Below are 22,563 nucleotides of genomic sequence, written 5' to 3'. Positions count from 1 at the left end.
AATCTCTGCTCCTCTCATTTATTGGCACCTCGCCTTGCCAGTCAGAGTAATGCTTGTCCATTAGCTGCATTTCCCACAGTGTGCTGAATGGAACTAAAGCTATTTTGTCTGCAGCATTTATTTCTTGAAAAGTTGCCCACCAGATTTCATATTTAATGCCAGCCACCAGGATGTGTTTTTAAATATCCACGGCTCCAACCTGATAAGTAACAGAAGAATCTTACCTGAAGAAACCTGGCCTCTGTCTATTCTAACAAGCAGTCACACTTCTGAATCCCATATAACTTTAGGACTTGCTATCTCTAACTTCCATTCCTTCCCTTCAGGGGAAGGGAACAGTTTCACTTAAAAAACGATTTGAACTGACCCCTATTCCAGATCAATTTGCAATGCATTGAGGTATTAAATGCATTGCATTTGATTTATAGCCTTGTTTACTCTGCATCACCAAACCCTAGTGGATTCAGAGGGAAGCTGACCACAGCTGAAAATACCCAGATCTGGTTTACCTGAGGAGAGCTCCTGTTTGTATTGAAAAAATACGAAATTTCAAGAGTTTAAAAGTAAATGCAAGCAAATACAACCATCTGTTCCATTTTGTTCCCTTGATTAGGAAATGCCTTACCAATTATTTTTCTTGTCTACTTGGGTAGGTGTCAAGGTATCCTTTTTATACACATAGCTTTCGTTTCCGATGCATCCTTCAAATTGCACAGACATATTCTACAAATCATGCAGAGGAGAGAGCTTTAAAATTTAGATACTAGAGAGGAAAAAATTTAGAAAAGTATAATTGTCAGCTTGGGCAATCATAGCAAAATACTATAGATGGAGTGGCTTACACATTGAATATTTCCTTTCTCACAGTTCTGGAGGCTAGACATCCCAGATCAAGGTTCAGCAGTTTTAGTTTCTGGCAAGGGCTCTGTTCTTCACTTGCAGACAGCTACCTTCTCACTATGTCTTCACATGTCTGAAAGAGAGTTTGGTCTCTCTTCCTCTTTTTTTTTTTTTTTTTTTTTGTTTTGGAGAGGGAAATAGAGGAAGGTGAGATAAGGGCAGAAGGAGAGGGAGAGAGAAAATCTTAAGCAGGCTGCACGCCCACACCCAGCACAGGGCTTGATCTCACGAACCTGAGATCATGACCTGAGCTGAAATCAAGAGTCAGATGCTTATCCGACTGAGCCACCCAGGTGTCCCTTTTATTCCTCTTCTTAGAAGGACACCAGTTCAGACTAAGGCTTCATCTTTATGCTCTCATTTAACCTTAATTACCTCCTAAAACTCTTATCTCTTTGTATAGTCAGACTGAGGGTTAGGGCTTTAGCATGTGAATTTGGCTGTGGGTGGCAAATACAGTACAGTCATAGCAGAAGGTATTTCTTTTCAAGATACTCAAATAATACTGTTGCCCCCAAACTAGACTAACATATGGTGTGGACAAGGTGACTTAAACATTTACAATTGGTCTCAAGTAGATAGTGCAGTATAAAAATAATGTATTTTATAATACTTTAAAAACAGTGCTATAACCTTTTAAAATGAAAATCTGGGTTATTATTTATCTCCTCTGTTGCTGTTTTTCTGTTCTGTTTCCATCCATTATATCCAGTCTTAAAGTGTGCCTGAATAATTTTCCTTTCTCAACTTTCACCTGAAAGCCTTTTTGAGTAGTATGGCAGATATTCTGCTAAGCCTGTTCTTCAGGTTTAAATAATATCCATTCTGTTCCTTGTCAAAAATTCATTGTCCTAACATCTAAACTGGTAGTCTAGAAAATGTGATCTTTTTCTTTGATTTCATATAGCTACTTCCTGAATTTTTCTTCTCTTCTAAAATAGTTTATTTCACCTAGGGAAAACCATTTGTTTGTCCTTTCAGCTTTCTTTAACATGGATTCCTAAGAGATTCATAACTCCAGAGGTAGTGATGTGTCCTTTAGTTTATAAGACTGATAATTTGAAGAAAACTTAACTCTCCCAGCCAGCCTGGGAGTACTGAATGTTTATTTACTTAACATTGTACAAGGTGCATTGAACTACATAAAATAAATATTCTTCCTGACCCCTAAAGTAGGTTAGGTTCCCTTGCTATAATTTCTCTTACTACTTTGTACTTTCCCTTCATAGCACATATCATAATTGCTAGTAGTTAATATTTTGTACAACTATCTGTTTCATGGCTTTCTTCTGTCTGAGCCAGGACTATAGCTGTATTCACTGTTGTAGCCACTGCATTTTATAGAGTTCTGGCTCATATTCCGCTCCTAATACATATTTGTTGAGAAAATAGATCATAAACATAGCTCTTTTTTTTTCAAGATTTTATTTATTTGTTTATTTGACAGAGAGCGTGTATGCACAAACAGGCAGAGCAGCAGGCAGAGGGAGAGGGAGAAGCAGGCTCCCCGCAGAGCAGAGAGCCTGATGCAGGGCTCAGTCCCAGGACCCCGGGATCATGACCCAAGCTGAAGGCAGATGCCTAACCAACTGAGCCACCCAGGCAGCCTGATAAACATAACTCTTAAGACGAGGAGGAAACAGACAAATGCCAAATGTGGTACACTTTATGGCAAGGTGGTGGTATATGCAGCTGATGAGTCACAAACTCTACCTCTGAAACTAATAATACAGTATATTAATTGATTTTAAATTTAAAAAATGAATAAAAAATCATTGGCAAAATGGGAAGGGGGATGTGCTTTACAATAAAAGAGGATTAAGAGTCAAAATAATCAGATGCAGTATATGGATCTTCTTTGGATATTGATTCATCACAAAGCATGTCAAAAGACATTTTTGAGGCAATTAGGTAAATTTGAATATAAGCTAGATATTAGGTGATACCAAGGGATTACTGTTAATTTTGTTTAGGTATTGTGGTTACCTAATAAAATGTCTATATTTTCTTTTAGAAGTGACTACTAAAATACAGAATATTTTAATAGAAGAAAGGGGATGTATAATAAAAAAAGTAAAACTCCTGAAACACATCTAAAAAGCTCATAATCTAATGAAGCAAGAGACAAAAATACACGGAACAATTAAATACTGAACAGTAAGTCAAATAGCAGAGACCACGATAAGAGTAAAGAGAATGACCAGTGCGTTGCAATGGTAAGAGTCTTTATCAAACAGGCAGGACTTGAGCCTGGCTTTGAAGGGTGGAGATTTCCATGAGGAGGAAGGCATTCTGAGCTAGAGGGAAACAGCTTGAGCTGTTAGAAATACTAAGTAATCCCTTTAGTTCCAGTCCCTCATTTCCAGTACTAGCTATGGTTATGCTTGAGAAACATGGTGGCTTCCTTCTGAGACTCAGAGCAGAAGTCCTCTATGTAATTTGCATATCTCTCCATTGTGACCATCATCACCCCACTTAAATAGCTGGTTAGCTTCCCTCTACTACATCCATCACTCTGTGCTTTAAACAGAAAGGCCTGTTCTCAGTCTTCTGTTTAGTGGGGAATGCCAGGAGTGTTACACCTCCACATGGTAAAAAATAACAAGAATGAGAAGAAGCTAAGGGAAGACTTTAGTGTTAATGTTTCTCATACTCCTAAATACCCTTGGCTTCAATTACTATCCCTAAACTGTGCCCAGAAATGTGGATATACTTGTCCTTGAAGAATTGACTTTTAAAGTGTTTCAAATTTTCATGCCCTCTCTCAGATCTTTCTGTTCAGTTGTGCCGTTTTTTTTTTTTTTTTTTTTTTTTTTTTTTTTGCTCTAGGCACACTAGGCAGGGTTTGTGCCAGCTGTTAGGAGGCTTTAGTGGAGCAACTGTTCTTGCTCTCAGCTACTAACTTGCCTTAACAGCATAAGGTGTTAAACTCCATGTACAAAACTCTGTAGGTCATTAATATCAGACTTGGTTATAGTTGGATTAATGGCTTTCCTTTCTATAAATATGTATTCAGGAATGTTATGTGTTCTTGTCATTGTGTCTTTAGTGAGATTTATGGATTTGATAATGTCTCCCTGCATGTAGCTCTTTTACTGCACAGCAACCCCAAAGCTTGTCATTATGGACCAGTCTTCCCCCATGCCCCTGCTCCTTCTGGGGGAAGATAAAGGCTCCAGATACTCTCTGGATAGTGAACAGTATTTCCTGTTATTAGTATAAGAAAAAAAGTACTCTGAAGAGGAAAGAATAGATTTCATAGGTTATGACCTGGGCTTTCTTCCCTTTTTGCTGTATTTGTGTTCCTTGATGAGCCATCTCATTTACTCCCATAGCTTTAATAACCATCTACCTATATGTCAGAGATAAAATAAAATCTAATTAATCTTTGTTTGGTTTTACATTTTTCCTCAGCTGTAGATTCATATTTCTGTCTATTTTATACCTTCACCCAAGATCTTATACCTTAAATTCACCACATAGTGTAGTGTTTAAATAAATACTTAGCATTGGAGACAGACTACATGGATTCAAATGTCCCTGCTTCCACTCTGCCCCTCCTTCCCCTACCCAGTTCATTTTCACCATACTTGAAATTGTCTTTTTATAAAATATAAATCAAATTATAGAAGTCTCCTGCCTACAACTGTCCTTTTTTTTCCTAAAATAAGATCCATATTCCTCACAAACTAGTTTATGTTTCCCTGTTCCACTTCATATCATTCTCCCAGCTCATCCTGCTCCAGCCATACTGGCTTTTTCTGTTTCTAAAACATGCTGGACTTTTTCTCTCTGCTTAGAATGTTCTGCTTCCAGATTTTATGTGGTTGACTCCTTCTGTCAGCAGATTCAGATAGGCCTTTCCTGATCATTCATTCTAAAGCAGCCCTTTGCTTCAGTACCTTCTAAGTCCTTACACTGTCTTACTGTGATATCACAGTAATAAAATCATGGCATGACGAAGCAGTGTAGTATGTGATTATGAGCACAGGCTCCAGAGCCAGACTCCCTAGGACTGAACTCTGGTTTTGTCTGCTTACTAGCTCTGTGATTTGTATCTCTGTTCTTGTCTTCTGTGAAATGAGGCCAACAGTAGTACCTATCTTATAGGTTGTAGTAATGGTTAAATAAATTAAAACTTGAAATGTGCTTATAACAGAGCCCACAGCTAGTACTGAACCAAGGTTATAGTATTATTGTCTTCCTAGACCTAATCAGTCTGAAATTATCTTGTTTGTTTAATAGCTTGATCTGTTTGTTGTCTGTCCCTTCCATTCTAAACTCCACGCTCCGCAAGGGTAAAAGAATCTTACTGCCTATTTTCTTCACTCGCAAAACCCCAGCACCTGAAAGGCATCTGATAAATATTTGTTGAATGATTAAATGAATAGATAAATAACACTCAATAAATTACTTAATCCCTTGAAGCCATCATTTTCTTTATGTAAAATGTGGATGATATGTTACTGCGAGGATTAACAGAGATAATTTTATGTCCTTGGAACAATGTATAGCACAAAACTGATATAGGTGTGTGTCTAAATAATTGTATCTGTTATCCATTCTACTCAAAAGATTCTTTATCCTCTTGCTTTGTTTCTATCCTCCTTAATGGCTTTACTACTCATCTGGTTGCCTCAGATAAAAACCTCAGTCTTCTGTTTTTCCACCCCTTCTCCTCATCCCACACCTAATTGTTCAGTATATTCTATCTATCCTACCTCTTAAATGTCTCTAATCCATCTTCTCATTCCCCACTAGTTTAGATGCACATGATTTCTTGCTTAGCCTATTTTAAACAACCTTCTGATTGCTTGCTTTTCTTTTCCACTCTCAACCCTAAAGCATCTGCTTTATTATAGCCAGTATTCTAGAATATAAATTTGATTATCTCACTACCTTGTTTAATAACCTTCGGTGATGCCCACTGTCCTCAAATTAAGGCCCAGAAATCTTCATAAGTATGTGAGGCTCTTTACAATATGACTGGAGTTTTGGCCTTTTTGTGTCCGCTCCAACCTTCCCCTTCTTTTTTTTTGTTTTTTTTTTTAAGATTTTATTTATTTATTTGACAGAGATAGAGACAGCCAGCGAGAGAGGGAACACAAGCTGGGGGAGTGGGAGAGGAAGAAGCAGGCTCACAGTAGAGGAGCCTGATGTGGGGCTCGATCCCATAACGCCGGGATCACACCCTGAGCCGAAGGCAGACGCTTAACCGCTGTGCCACCCAGGCGCCCCAGCCAACCTTCCCCTTCTTATACTCTGCTTTGACATGCTGAATTTTGACCAGATTCGCCATGTTATGACATGCCTTTGCACCTTTGCTCATGCCTTTTCCTTTGTTTTCCCTGGTCCTCCCCATTAACCTCTCCCTTTTTATTCTGCCTTGTTAATTCCTCCACAGTTGTTACTCTATTTGTGAAGCCCTCCCATGAGTTCCTAAGACAGAAGAAACACTTTCCTCTTGTTCTTCCCATTGTTCTTATATTATTAAGGGTCAAGTGGTATACTGACAAGTTCCATGACTGATGCTCAGTTAATCTAACGGCTAGCTTCTTGGAGCTAAGACATATTTATAAAAATGCATGCAATATGTGTATCTGTATAAAGTATATGTAAGTGTGTGTATGACTCGTGTGTGTGTGTGTGTGTGTGTGTGTGTGTGTATGTGTTCCTTCTCTGAAGACTGGCAGAAGGAAGGAGTCCTTATACCCTAATATTCCATGCTGCAACATGGAGAGAACTAACCAGGGAATTGAGATTTTGAGTTTTCTTGAAGCTTAAAGTACAAAGAGTTTACACGGACAGGAAATCCCAAGATTCTTGGCATTTTCTCCAAATGAGGAGAGCAGAGGGATTTCCTGAGGTTTTCCTAGGTCATACTAGAGATTGGGAGCAAGAAAGGGGAAAGGAGGAGGTGGGGTTGCTGGGCTTCTGGACAAGATTTCTCGTCTATCTCCTTACTTGTACTGGGTTTATCCTACCTTGATCTGTCTCCGTGCTGACTCTGAGCTGTGGCTCCTTCTTGGTTCACACTTCTGCTCTTCCTAAACTGTGTCTCAAGACATCCCAGTGCCACTCAGAGTGCTTCTGTCTTTCGGCTTCCTCAGCAGCATGTCTGGTCTTGCTGGCCTTGGCTATTGTCCCTTCTTGACCTATTCTGGCCTTTTTTACTTCTCATGATTCTGCTCTGACAAACGCCACGATTCCTGGTATTTGACCCCAGCCTGATCTGATGACTGATTCTGCTATGCCCTTTGGTTTTCCCGGAAGGGGAACTTGTAGACTGTCAGGGGAGCCTGATGATACCCTGGGGCCAGACTGTGACAGCCAGGTGTGCTCGGGCCCCTCAGCCGCCTGAGGGGCCCTTCTCTGGGTATTCAGCTAATTGGGGATGGACAGTTACTGCAGTTTTCTGTCAACTTGTCTTTATTGTATTGATAAGATATTTTAGAAGCCTGCAATGCATGCTAATGACTAAGCAGTAGGGTTGTCGGGAAGATTAGGAACTGCTTGAGAACAAGAATGTCTTCTACTTTGTTTTCCTTTCTCTTATTCCCTCAGCATACTTTAAGTCCTTAGTAACTGTCATCAGAGTAATAATTACAGCGTGGCCGGATCACAGTTTTTTTGTTGTTTTATTTTGTTTTAGATTGTTTCTTGTGTTAATAAACATCCCCTTTGAAATTGGGAGAATAAAAAAATAGATTGCTCCTCATGGTGAGAGAGAGGTTGATTTAACTGTAGTGAAAAATGTATAGATAGATACTAGTCCGGAGATTTTTAAGTATGCTTTTTTTATATAGCAAAAGCTATCCTCTTACACTGTTGAGATTTTGTTGTTAAGGTTATTATATTTGGGGAAAACATATAAGTCCTTTATTCCTTTTAGAACTGTAAAAAGATATGAAATAGCATGTCACAGGTTATTTCCTTCCATGAAAGATTAGGATCCCCACTGATATCCTGTAAACTTCAAGGCTGATCTTTTCTTTTGGGGAAGAAAATTAAGGCATTTCTATGTGGAATTGAAATGAAATATATTCATCAAATAAAATGGAATTTATTCCATAGTAAAAAGAACAGTTAATATGTGTGTGTGTGTGTGTGTGTGCGTGTGTGTGTGTGTGTGTGTGTGTGTCAGCCCTTTTTAGAGACCACAAAAGGGAATCTCTTCTTCTTCAATTTACATATGCAGCCCAAGTCTAAGGTTGTTTGTGTTAAGAATTTCTAGGTTTCTCGGCAAGAATTTTCAGCCTCACAATTTTCAACTACAAATGCATGGTTAGTTTAATAAATGCACCAAAAAACCACTTCCTTTAAAATTGTATTGATAATGTGAGCTGTTATTTTAAAACTCGGCTCTCCATTTGAAAGCTTGCAAAGCAGACTGTACCTTAATCTTTAAACAGTACTTCTGGGAGGTAGGAGGAGGAAAAATGGCTACATGGGCCTTAATTCTTTATCTAGTTCCACTGTCCATGTGACCTTTGTCTTTAAGGAAGAAATTGTGACTTTTTTTTATTCTTGCAAATGTTGAAGCACTTTCTATTGTATGCTAAAACTAAGATGCAGCATAATATAGCTGGTATTTTTTTATTCCTCAATATTAGACCCCAGGACAAGTACCTGTGTGAGGCTTAGGCCCTAAAATTTTACATTTAAAATTTTGCTTATTTCACATAAGTAGCATTGTTTCCTTATAGTTGAAGATGCCTGCTGATTATGCATGAGGTAGACAAAATGATCATGTATACTTTCTGTTGTTAGCACACTTTAAGATGGGGCTTTCAGATTTGTGGTTTGGGTTCCGATTTAGTCCTCGTATCTCTGGTTAAAGGAGATACCCTCTTTGGGTTGGCATTTGTTGGGGTGAGCTGTCTGTGCTAGTTTCCTGAAAGGCTACTGTAATAAATGATGTTTGGAAATTGCAAAATATTCTTGAACTTGTGCCTAAAATATAGTAGGTTTTTGATAAATATTTATCAGTTGTGTGCATACATATCTGTATGTCTTCCTACATCTTGATCCCTTATTTCCTCTCCATGTTCTATTAGCAAATGTATGGATTAGTAAATATTACAGCAATCCTAGTTACTTAACTGTGTGTACAGACTGTGTGCTCAGCAGTCCTAGCTTGTATTTTATGTTACTTTACAGTATAAATAGGTACTTGTATTACTGAAGAAGGGATCTCAATGTTCAGGCACTTCATATAATGTCAGACTTGGCATTTGGACTCAGATACACTTGAATTCAAATCCTATTCCTGCCACTTTCTGCAAATCCTTGAATAAGAGACAGTCTTTTTAAGCTTCTCATTTCTTGTCTTTAAAATAAAAATAACAGATCCTCCTTTATTAGGTCGACAGGACAATAAAAAAGATAATATATAATGAGCATATAGCTATGTGCTTGATTCAGGTAAACATTTAATAAATTGTGATTGCTGCTGTTATGTTTGTCACTGTCATTATCAGTAGTGGTCAGGCTACTGTTAAAGACTTACTTGTTACACTTACTCTTGTTAAATTCCATCATGCAAGTTCACTTTATTTATTTATTTGATGATGGGCTATTTCTTTCTTTCTTTATTGATGATGGTCCAGAAAACAGAAATGTTGTTTTGAGTCTTCAGGAGGGAGGAATTTCTTCCTCTTCTCTTAGTGTGGCTCATATTATTTAACATGTTTTTGTGGAAGCAGCTTGTGTGGCTAGGATTGGTCATAGATGGTACTTTTATGATTAATAAATTCTCTAAGAATGTGGAATTTTCATCACTGGGTGTTTAATTTTAAAAAGAAAAAACTCTTGAAGAAACACTGGCAAGTCATACAGCTCTGCAGCAGATAAAAATGTATCAGCCACTTCCCAAAGCTTCCCTAGTAGTTTAAAGACAGAATGCCCTTGACGGTCCTCCTGACACATACACAAGGGTGAGATAGATATAGGTAAACACATAAACAACTCTTTGGAAACAGGTGAGAACGAAAGGCCCTCACCACCAAGTACAGTTTTGAGCTTCCTACAGTCCTGGTCCTCTCTGCCCTCTTGCCCTGAAATATGCCCCTCTGCCCACCCTGCGTGCGCAAGCACAAGGCAGAACACAGTACTTGGGCCTCTCCCTTTTCTTCCCACTCCTATCAAACTTCATGTTTCTGAAGAGTTCATATTATAAGCTACTTTCTTCAGTTACGTGTAATCAAAAAGAGGAGTTTGCAAATTTAAGGAATCTCTAACTGGTGAATTTTGCTTTAGGAAAAAATATTTAGGAAAGGGAAAAGGATAATGGAATGTTCTTCCCTTTGAAACCCTACCTCTCTTCTATGTTTAAAATAAGATATTTTTTAATATCTCTGAAAGTCAGGGAATGAGAAGATATGCAACAGCATTTGTGTAAACATGCAACTGTACAATACAATTCCCTCTATGAATGGGTTATTCTTTAAAAAAAACTTTCAAGACTCACTGAAGTTTACTTGGTTTTCTTACATATCAACTATTCCTTTAGTGTAGGTAATACTCACTTTGCACAGTTGTGGAGGACCATAAAAAAGGCCATTCAAATAAAAACCATGAAAAGCAGTCTTAATAATCAATGGGAAAAATCAGGTTGCTTTATAAACTTTAATAATTTTTGTCAAAACATTAAATCTCTTGCTTTCAGCTATAAATGTATATGGAAATGAAAAAAGAGTAAAACTAATATTTATGTAGTGTAATTTAAAACATTAGAGGGGCGCCTGGGTGGCACAACGGTTAAGCGTCTGCCTTCGGCTCAGGGCGTGATCCCGGCGTTATGGGATCGAGCCCCACATCAGGCTCTTCCGCTATGAGCCTGCTTCTTCCTCTCCCACTCCCCCTGCTTGTGTTCCCTCTCTCGCTGGCTGTCTCTATCTCTGTCGAATAAATAAATAAAATCTTTAAAAAAAATAAAAATAAAACATTAGAAACATTGTGAAGTGTAAAGTATTTTATTTCTTTGTAAAAAACCTGTGGAGAATAATCTGAATAGTGCTTGTCTTCCTATCCTATAACTTATGATATGAAGCTAGCATCTTTTCTGATGCCTTGACGAATTGTCATACTCCTAAGTTTGCATCAGCTTCCAACGTTTTATCCTTAATGCTTTCAATGTTGTGAAATATCTCCATATTGCTTTAATGTGAAGTTTTTTGCCAGCCTGTCACTTCCTCTAGACAGCTTTATTCTTTTCATCACAACTACTTTTCTCATTTGGGTCAATAAGTTTGCCGCTCCCAGTTTCCTCAGGCATTGCTAGGGTCTCTCAGATAGTGACGGTTTCAACATTTCCATGGTCAGTTCTTCAATAACTGCATTTACATTTGATTCCAGTTTGACTTCTAGCATTGATCACTATTCAGTTCTTTGCCACACCTTCCTTTTTGTTGACCAGTTCTGTCTTTTGATTATCCATTCTTGTAAAATGTATGTGACAGTAGTACACGTGTTACTGTCTGTGTGTGAACCGAATAACAGATGCAAAGTGACCACTTTCAGACTTTGAAAGAAGTGACCCGATTGGTCACTGATGCGTATGTTATTTATGTACTGTTTTGTGAACTGAAAAGCAAGTATTGAAATTTTTATTTTATGCAGTTTCATGCAGTTAGTTACATTAATATAATGTGGTAAATTTGAGCCACGTTGTTAAGTAACTGGTATTATTTACCTAAACTGTGGCAACTGAAATTTACCCATATCAGAAGTGTGTACAGCAAGGATATCAGTGCTGGAAAACTGGCACATAGGCCAGATCATAAAAGCTGGTCCGGATCCAAAGATTGCTTTCACTTTGTTTCATAATTACTACCCCATCTAGCAAGTAAGGAAAAGATATGAAATCAAAGATGCATGGAGGGGCAGGTGGGTTCCCTTCCCTGATGTCCCCCTATGTCCTGAAGATGTTTTAGAATTTTGCTGACTTTATCTCTTTTGTTGGGGATACCATTGAGAACTAGAGAGGCAAGTTAATTGCTCAAGTTCTCACAATTAGTTAATGGCAGCATGGCACTAGAAGTTAAATATTTTGGTACTTGGTTCTGGCATTTATTCTTTTACCACCTTTCCTTTCTTTTAATCCCCTTCAAGCACATCCTATTACTTCTGTGTAATGGGCTATGAGATAATGTGGACTGAGGAGCTTTTCATTGTGAGTAATACTCTATTCTAGGTGTAATACCTCAAAGGTCAAACTAATAGGACTTTCATTTCTCCTACTGCTAGTAGGGACAGGAATAATCTTGTACCTCTGTAGCTTTTTGGACAAGGGGAGCCCTAATCCAGATTGTATATATCTGTTAACATTGCAAGCTGCAAAATCCTTTAAGCTTCTCCTAGATTCTAGCATACTTCCGATATATCGGTTGCAGCTCCCAAACTGCTTTACGATGTTTTCTCTGACATAATGAAGCCTTTGGCCATCACTGCTACTTTGAAAATCAAAGCCTTTTGGTCTCTAATGGAATGTTTATAAAAATACTCCATTTTGAAATTTGCTCAGGAAAAGGAAGTATGGTAAATGATGTTAGAATTCCCTCTGGCTTGCCTTGGCATTGATTCATTTAATGCTATGTACTCTGGAAATATCTGGAATTAGTGTGAATAAGAGTATTAAAACCCAAAGTTAAATAAGCTCTTATCTTCGTTGTCTTCTTTTATGGAAGTATAGCATCAGATATGCAGCCCTAATTGTTATTTCTATATGACTTGATTAATTTCCCTTTGCCAAATCTAATACAGTAGTCGAGGGTAAGCTTAAAATTCCTAATAGCTATGTCAAAAGTCTCATATGTTTCCATTCTTTTGCTAAGGTTAGAGTTAAAGATTTTATGTATTTATCTGATTGAGAGAGGAGAGAGAGAGAGAGAGAAGAGAGCACGAGCGGGGGGAGGGGCAGAGGGAGAGGGAGAAGCAGGCTCCCCACTGAGCAGGGAGCCTGATGCCTGGCTGTATCCCAGGACCCTGGGATCATGACCTGAGCTGAAGGCAGATGCTTAACTGACTGAGCCACCCAAGTGCCTTAAGTGGCAGGTTTTTTTAGAAGGAGCAGTATAAGATGGAAAGCCTGTAGTAAAAACAAAACAAAAAAGCCACAGAACTATGCTCTGTATGTGGTGTTCTCTGTTGCTGCTTTCCTTGGTGTCAATGAAAAAAAAAAAAAAAAAACAGTCAAATGTATGAAACATTCAGTTTAGTTATATAGTGATTCAGAATACCTACATGTATGGGGCACCTGGGTGGCTCAGTCATTTAAATGACTGCCTTTGGCTCAGGTCATCCCGGAGTCCTGGGATGGAGTACCACAACAAGCTCCCTGCTCAGTGGGGAGTCTGCTTCTTCCTCTGCCTCCACCCTGCTCTCGTGCTCTCTCTCTCTCTCTCTCAAATAAATAAATAAAATCTTAAAAAAAAAAAATTGCTTAACACGTAAAAGAGACCCAAGGACCTTTGGCTTATCCTATGTTGTTGGCTCTGTCTTGATGTAAGGTATTGATGCATCTTAAAGTAAGAAAATAACATTTATTCAGGGTGCATTTAATGAGGACTGCTGTATACCAGGAATTGTTCTAGGGAGCTAGCAGTGAATGTGAGTTGGTCAGACTCCCTACTTTCCTGGAGCTTATACTCTAGTGGGGGAGAGAGAGACAAAAATTACATGGATTGATTAATTAATTGATCAGTTCCATAGCTTTCACTATACATTTCTGTTAGTTTGTCCACCAGCACAGGCCTCTTATTAGCATGGTAAAAAGGTCTGATCACTCAAAGTATTATAGACTTGTAAAGTATTGAAATGGAACTTTGGGGAATTGAGGGCAGTGACCTTTTAGAAAACAGCCAGCTCCATCAGTGACTTGTGCTTGCTGTCTCTGTCATATGTGCTCCATTGCTGGCCTTTGTTGTTGTTAGTTCTTAGGGCACTTCAGCTTTCTTTCTGAAGTAACACAGAATACATGGTTGGGGCTGTCATTTTGACTTCAACTCAGAACCATTTGTTAACTTATTTTAAAAACATTAAAAAAAAATAAACATAGGGACAAATGTAGCATCTTAAAGTGACGTGCTTAGGGGCGCCTGGGTGGCACAGTTGTTAAGCATCTGCCTTCGGCTCAGGGCGTGATCCCGGTGTTCTGGGATTGAGCCCCACATCAGGCTCCTTCTCTGGGAGCCTGCTTCTTCCTCTCCCACTCCCCCTGCTTGTGTTCCCTCTCTTGCTGGCTGTTTCTCTCTGTCAAATAAATAAATAAAATCTTTAAAAAAATAAATAAATAAAGTGACATGTTTGAAATTCCAGGTTAAAACCTGCTAATAAAAAGCTGCTAATATTTTGGGAAACATTTCATATTTGTCACTAGTCTTTCCTTATGTAAGCGTCTGAGTTCCCAAGGACATCCTTTGGTAATGGCTGACTTACCTATCTAGTAACATTATTTGATTTTAAATTGTTTGATTTTTGGGCACCTGGGTGGCTCAGTCAGTTAAGTGTCCAACTCTTGATTTCAGCTCAGGTCATGATCTTAGGGTTGTGGGATCGAGCCTCATATCGGGCTCCCTGCTCAGTGGGGAGTCTGCTTGTCTCCCTCTCTGCCCTTCTCCCTGCTTGTGCTTTCTCTCTCTCTCTTTAAAATAAATAAATCTTTTAAAAAATTGTTTGATTTTTTTTTCTTCTGAGTTTACCTTTATTGTAAAAATCGCACTTAAGAAAAAGATAAATTTTATCTTGGTAAGCAAATTTAAGGCTGTCACTTTTGCTGTTTGCATTAAATAAACATGCTACACATTTTTTCCATTTAAAAATATGTGGGTTATTTGATTATAGAGTAGTTGCAATCAAGAACTTACATTTTTGCTGATGTCCTTAAGATATTCATTGCTCTTTAAAATCCTCTTGTGAAACTACAGCTCTATTAGATACTACATTTATAAACTAAAACATTTTTCTCTAACAAAGAAGGAAAAACTACCATCATTCATTTAACCAGATACTCATAGTAGTAATAAACTTGGTTTTAAAACAGGGAGGCTTGTTATTATAGTTGGTTTTGTTATTGTTATACCTGTGGTTTTTGCTTTGTTTTTTAGAGGTTGAAGGGAGTATGCTTTTTCTGGGAGTTCAGTTAGTTAATTGCAGTGATTAGATCAATATTCAGTACTGAGTCTTTTAAGGCCCTTCTAAACCTGAGATTTTATGAATCTGTATCTACTTTTGCCCTGCTTTTTTCCCCCAGTAGTGACCGGAGCAGGAATTGTGTCAGAGTAAGCTAGAGAGTGAATTGGGCTGTAGTGGAAGAGGAGGTGTTGGGCGTTGAGTGAGTCAGAGCACATGTAGTGGTTGTCTCTAAAAGGTAATTACTGTGGGTTTCTTCTTCTTTGTGTTTTTTTTTAATACCTAGTATATTTTCTTAATTGTAATAACTTTTTAAAAAAAGATTATTTATTTCAGAGACAGAGAGGGCATAATTGGGGGTGGGGGGGAACAGAAGGAGAAGGGAGGCAGACTCCCTGCCAAGCCGGAGCCTAGGCAGGGCTTGATCCCACAACCCTGAGATCTAGACCTGAGCCGAAACCAAGAAACCACCCAAGCACCTCTTAATTGTAATTACTTTTATAATTAGGGGGAAAAAGAAGAAAAAGATAAACCCATAGATTTAAAAAAAATTTTTTTTAGAAGCCACCTTCTCAAGTACTTTCCTCCAAACAGACAATCGTGAATTCTTTAAGATGGGTCAATATTTAAATCATCAAAAAGATTATAGAAAGAGGCTCTTTAAAAGAACTTTTGTGGAGAGGAGTATTTTTCATGAGGTTAGAATGCAAGGCTTATGTTTATTCGGTCATAAGAAGCAGTTTCTTAAAAGATAGAATTTTCTTTGATGTTCAGATGGAATTTAAGGTAGACATTTTATATCCATTGGGGTGGGACAGTGTTGCTGATCTTTGTATCCCCAGCTCCAGATACACCATCAGCCCATACTAGGTGCTCAAAACTGTTTTCTGAGCTGAGCCTAGTACCCGTTCTTTTTTTTTTTTTTTTTAAGATTTATTTTTATTTATTTGAGAGAGAACAGCGAGTGAGCATGCAAGGGGAGGGGCAGAGAGAGGATATTAAGCAGACTCCACGCTGAGAGCAGAGCACCACTCAGGGCTCAGTCTCATGACCCTGAAATCATGACCTAAGCGGAAATCAAGAGTCAGTCACTCAACCATCTGAGCCACTCAGGTACCTCCCATACTCATTCTTAAGGGAATAATGAAAACAAGATAATCCTGAGTAAAAGAAGTGAATTTTTGATATGTTCTTTTTCAGTTACTCTCCAAAAGGTTCCTTTTCAGAAAATGTGAAAATGTTTTTATGTGTAATATATTGACTTTATATTTCAAAGTTGGAAGAAATGAGATTGATGTCCCACACAGTTGTAAAATGCCAAAAATAAGTAGAACTGGAATGAATTAAAGCCCAGTGTTCAGAAAGGCCAAGTAAAAGCTTCAGATCAAGAGTGGCTGTAATTGAAAGGGTCCAAATAAGTATTTAAAACCACCCCTGCTGGGACTGCTAAGATTTCTGAATTTCAAATTGGCATTTTATGTTTGACAAGGTGACATTGTATAAGAAATGTATTGTAAAACACTGCTGCACAATAGGAAAATGATTGAATGTAAATATTTCAAGATGTGGACCACTGTTCAAATGTTATCATAAATCTTTGCCATTGTTTTAGGGGATAACCCTGCATGCATATATGAGCTGAATTGATAGAGTTAGCTCTTGGAAGGGAAATCAGCAGTGAGTTTCTGCCTTTCTGCCACTACTAATCTGATTTGACCACAAGAGTATCCTATTAGATCTTTGCCATTGTTATCATATGCATATTATTATATAAAGTGGAAAAACTCTTTTCTGAAAATACTACCTCTGGCATCGCTTTTGACCTGTTCATCGAGTGGTCTGAAATGTCACTGGTATGTGAAATTGAAATGGGTTGATATAGTTTACACTCTTAAACTTTGAAAAGGAAAGAAAAAACTTGAACTGTAAAGTTAACTATCTTTCCATTCCTTGTAGGTTTGGAAGGTTTACAGTAGCTGCTCTTCAGTCCAAAGTAGAACAGCATGAACGTGAAACCAATCGTCTCAAGAAAGCTCTGGAACGAAGTGATAAGTATATAGAAGAACTAGAATCTCAAATTGCACAGCTGAAAAATTCAAGTGAAGAGAAGGAAGCTATGAATTCCATTTGCCAGAGAGCACTTTCTGCAGATGGCAAGGGGAGCATAGGCAACGAGGAGGATATGGCATCAAAGAATCAAGGTGATGGTGCCAGAAAGCAGCTTGGCTCATCCACCTCAAGTTCTCACCTGGCAAAACCTTCTAGCAGTTCTGCCAGGCAGGAAAGCACCAGCAAAACAGAACCAAATTGTTCTAAGAACAAAGACCTATATCAAAAACAGGTGGAAATAATGTTAGATGTGACAGATACAAGTATGGATACTTATTTGGAAAGAGAATGGGGTAATAAGCCAAGTGATTGTATACCCTACAAAGATGAAGAACTTTATGATCTTCCAGCTCCTTGTACTCCTTTGTCCCTTAGTTGCCTTCAGCTCAGTACTCCAGAAAATAGAGAGAGCTCTGTAGTCAAAGCAGTGGGTTCCAAAAAGCACTCAAACCATCTCAGAAAATTGGTGTTTGATGATTTTTGTGATTCTCCAAATGTTTGTAATAAAGATTCATCAGAAGATGATAGGAGTGAAAATGAAAAGAAATCAGAATGTTTTACTTCCTCAAAGACAGGGTTTTGGGACTGTTGTTCCACAAGCTATGCCCAAAACTTGGATTTTGAAAGCCCAGAGGGGAACACAATAGCAAATTCTGTTGGAGAAATTACTCTAAAATTAAGTGAGAAATCAGGCTCATGCTTATCTAAGAGGTTGAATTCTATTCGTTCTTTTGAAATGAATCGGACAAGAACATCCAGTGAAGCATCCATGGACGCAGCTTACCTTGACAAAATCTCTGAGCTGGATTCAATGATGTCGGAATCAGACAACAGCAAGAGCCCCTGTAATAATGGTTTTAAGTCAGTGGATTTGGATGGGTTATCAAAGTCATCTCAAGGCAGTGAATTTCTGGAGGAACCAGATAAGTTGGAAGAAAGAACTAAGCCAAACCTTTCCAAAGGTTCTCTAACTACTGATCAGTTAGAAAATGGAAATGATTGGAAACCCACTTCCTTTTTTCTCCTCTCTCCATCTGACCAAGAAATGAATGAAGATTTTTCTCTCCATACCAGTTCTAACCCAGGTACTAATGAAATCAAACCTCCAAGCTGTTTGTTTCAGACTGAGTTTTCCCAGGGTGTTTTGTTAAGCAGTTCACACCGGCTATTTGAAGATCAGAGGTTTGGGTCATCTTTATTTAAGGTGACCTCAGAGATGCATGGTCTTCATAACCACCTTCAGTCTCCTTGGTCTACTTCCTTTGTGCCTGAGAAGAGGAATAAAAATATGAATCAATCAACGAAAAGAAAAATCCAGAGCAGTCTTTCCAATGCAAGCCCATCAAAAGCAACTAAAAGTTGACTCATTAGAAAGGTGTCATTCATGTTTTTGTCCTGAGAGGAATAATAAGTTTTTAAAATTACTTTTTTCCCTCATAAAAGTTCTATATGATTTTGAATTGATAATCTGTAGTCAAATGTCAGGTCAGAATGGTGGATTAGCCTGTACCCAAAATACTTTTGTTCATTTTAAAGAATTTGTCCTTTTTCAGTTTCGTTTGGGCATCTTTTTAACCAGAAAGGATAAGGAGAAGGTTTCTTTTTATATGTATCTGGTTTAGGTGTATTTTGTTTGTTTGGGTCTTGATATAGCTGTTAGATACAGTGGCCTGTTAATGAGCCTTGGTTGTCTTCAGAACTTGGATTTCTTAAATAAAACTTTTTGGGTTGTCTACACACTGCTCATAAGACACTTGAGTTTCTTTAAAGCTTTCCTAGGATGGAAATAATTTTGCCTGCCCTTTTTTATTTATGTTTAGTGATGGCTCAACTTTTAGGCAGGGCCATATGGGATGGAGAAATAGCACTCTAACCTTAGTCTAATATTCATTTACTTTTCTTTTTAGGTTTTGTGTATGTATGTTTGCATTTTTAACATTGTGTTCTGTACAGTTTTTGTGAGAACATTTTGCTAGAATGAAAGAATGCAGTTTCTATATGAAAATACTTGTTTTATGTCAGGTAGTTTTCATTTCCTCATCTTTTTGTGTGTGTCAAATATCAGAAATTGAACCTACTTTGGAAAGAAGGCATAGAATGGTTGGTTGGGTTTGGGGAGCCTAAACTTGGTAGCTTCATTGTTCCATATACACAGGTGCAGAAGCGCTCTTTGCCAAATTCTTGATCCACTTTCATCCCAGGGGAGCTTTTTTTGGAGTGAAGTTCTTGTTTGCATGTTACTATTCTTTGTGGAAACTCTGTATGCATGGTAGCATTCTTGCTTGCACTGTTCTCCTTACTAAGAAAAAGAAGTTTTAGTTGGCTAATAGAATTATCTTTGTGTCGGACAGAATTTTTTTTCCTGAAGAGTGTTGAGATGAGAATAGGTGAGCTAAGCACAATTTTTAATTTAGGGTCTGAAAAAGTATATTCTGTACATGTTTGGTATGCCTGTATAGGCCTTTAAAATGGTTTGTATGCTAATAACTTGTTTATCTAATGTGCACTGAACATTTTACATTAATACTGTACTGTTTTACATTAATACTGCATGCTTTTCTATGTGAATTGAATAAAGGATGTCATAAGCACTGTAATCCTTGATGTTGTCTCAGATATTGAGTTAGCCTATAATGATCAGTAAAACTCACCCTTTTTAATTAATCTTATAGGGGTTGACAAACTATGGACCATGGACCAAATCTGGCCTACACCTGTTTTTTGTGAAAAGCCTGTGAAGTATAAAAATAGTTTTTACACTTTTTAATGGTTTTTAAGAATCCAAAAAAACTTTCATAATACCGGAAAATGGTACAAAATTCAAATTTCAGTGTTTCTAAATACAGTCTTACTAGAACGCAAATACACTCCTTTGTTTACATGTTACCTATGACTGCTTCTACACTGCAGTGGCGGAGTTGAATAGTTGCCACTGAGACCATATGGCCCACAAAGCCTAAAATATTTACTGTTTGGCCTTTTACAGAAAAATTTGCTGACCCCTGTTAATAGTAGACTCTAAGGATTCAATGAAACCATAAACGTGTAACAAATCACTTTTATGATTTGGAGAATCATGCCTTCCACTTTTAGAAATAATAAGGGCCAAAAAGAAAAGCTAACATGAAGCATAATTTTTATCATATATATTTTCCAATAAGTATTTGTGTGTTCTTTTTTCTTTTAATGTGTTAAAGTCAGTGGGTACTTTTAGAGATATTAGTAGTTTAGATATCTTTGACAATATGATAATATATTTGAAATTCTATTAAATGTAAAAATCCACAATTTTTCTGAGTAAATAGAGTAAATTTGAGGGTAAGCCTCACTCTAATTCTGTCTATAACTCTTCTTTACTATGAATGTGTCAGTTTTTAATCCATTAATCCAAATATATACTGATAGTGTGCCATGGCAGTCCAGAATGTGTAACCTGATTTCGTGATGCCTAATCAGGGTTAGAGTGTCTCTACTGGACCAGAGCATTTCCCAGCTGCGTCAGAAATGTTGCTCCACCCTTCCCAAAACAATATTTCAGTATATTAACAATATATTAAATTAATCAAACCTGTGACATTTCTCAGGTGAAGGGAATAACCTGCAGGATTTTATTTTAATCACATATTCTCATTTGTACTCTTTACTTATTTTACCATAATCTGATATGTCATGATAAATGTAGTGGTTTCATATATTTTTAAGTATATTGTATACACACTCTAAAAACAAACTTTTATTTAAACCAAGTACTTTACTAACTTCTATTTCCTTTAATCCTCTGTAAACCAAGAGCTGTTATCCTCAGTTTAAAATAAGTGATTTGAGGATTAGTGGTCACACAGCTGGAATGGGATAGAACCATGTCTTAGAGCTGGGCCCCTAACTCTAGAGCTTGTACTCTTCCTCCCTCACACATGAGAGTTCACATTTGTAGGCCAAAGGATGAATGGATTTGAAATTTCCAAGGGTTCCTTTTAAAGTACTACTTTAGAAATAGTAGCATGTTTCTTTTCAAGTAGCATTTTATTCCTGCCAATGTTCCAGGGTCTAACTCCACTACTAAGTGGAAGCTCAGTGATGAGAGTTGTTCGTGTGCCACTTATATTTTATTTAAATTTGTATTGTGTTAGTCACCATACAGTACATCATTAGTTTTTGATGTAGTGTTCCATGATTCATCGTTTGCGTATAACACCCAGTGCTCCATGCAATACATGTCCTCCTTAATACCCATCACCTGGCTAGCCCATCCCCCCACTCCCCTCCCCTCTGAAACCCTCAGTTTGTTTCCTGGAGTCCATAGTCTCTGCCACTTTTAAATTTTGAAAGATTTGCATTGACTCTGACATTTAGATGAATTTAACCCTTATTGGGAGGGTTAGATAGCAGTAAAGGCTGTGTTAGAACAAGATGCACTTGTGATAAGGGAAACAGACAGTAATCAGTCATGCCTATAAAAACAACATCTTTTCATTGCTCATCTTTCTCAAATGTAATGGCTAAGGAAATGTGACATGATGCTAGGGTTTGTTTGTTTTTGACATGACTTTTAGTGTTCATCTTTTAATTTTCAAAATCTTAATCCCATTCACAATGACATTTTTTTCCTGTTTTAATGTATCAGCTGAGACTAAAACTGAAAATGGTAGACTTTAAGATTTATAGCCCCTTAATTTCAAATCTGCTTTATATTCCTATAATTTCTTTTGTATCTACATTGGTTTAAAACTAAAGTTACCACTGAACAAGGGAAGAACTTTCGTCTTAAATCCCAAGGTGTTTCAGGAACTTGTTTCTGTATACTTGAATGGTTTTCAGTTATTCAAAGTGTAATACATAGATTTTGTACCTGTGAATGATACTTGTAGAACATCAAACTGAGATTAACAGTTTAACTTTATGGAGTATGGCCTATTAGATTAAAAGTATTTCCCAAAGCCTCATAAGAAGGTCTTTCATTCCTATTTGTGGGAGTCCTACAACACAGTCTTTGCCTGTGATGATGTAACCCAATCCTTTTAATAATACTTGGCAGAGAGAAAACCTTTTAAGCAATGATCTCAGAGTGCATAGTGAACATTTATTGCCTAATTCTCGGAACCCCACTCTGAGCGAGGAAACATCTATTAAGATGCAGATTTTTTTAAAAGAACCCATCTGGAGCTCAAGCTAGGGTGATCTTCAGTTTTATATGACAGAAGCAGCCTAGAATACTTTGAATTGGAGCTCCACTTCTTGAAATGGTAGATTCCAAGGTCTGCAGTGGCTTAAGAGGGAGCAGACCCCCTCTGATAAATGTTAGTTGGATTAACCAAGCGTGGAGAAGTGTGTGCCTTGTGTGGCACGATTTCGCGGTTACCAAGGGCAAGGATTTAGGCGTTTACCGAGACTTTCCGTGAGGACAGAGGAGCTAGTTCTGGTCCA

The 22,563-nt window shown here is 37.7% G+C and overlaps 1 protein-coding gene across 2 annotated transcripts in view; it reads left to right on the top strand.

Annotated features, from left to right (window-relative positions):
- OBI1 (ORC ubiquitin ligase 1) overlaps positions 1–19,736 on the top strand; it is a 42,134-nt gene extending 22,398 nt beyond the window's left edge. For both annotated transcript variants that reach the window (XM_040623732.1, XM_008686664.2), the window contains one exon: positions 16,987–19,736. In XM_040623732.1, the coding sequence (XP_040479666.1) occupies positions 16,987–18,502 (1,516 nt within the window). In that variant the 3' untranslated portion in view covers positions 18,503–19,736. The remainder of the gene's footprint in view (positions 1–16,986) is intronic.
- Positions 19,737–22,563: the final 2,827 nt, after the last annotated feature.

This window comes from Ursus maritimus, unplaced genomic scaffold, assembly GCF_017311325.1.
Source record: "Ursus maritimus isolate PB19 unplaced genomic scaffold, ASM1731132v1 scaffold_10, whole genome shotgun sequence".
Taxonomy (NCBI): Eukaryota; Metazoa; Chordata; class Mammalia; order Carnivora; family Ursidae; genus Ursus; species Ursus maritimus.
This window is presented reverse-complemented; position numbering and strand designations above follow the sequence as displayed.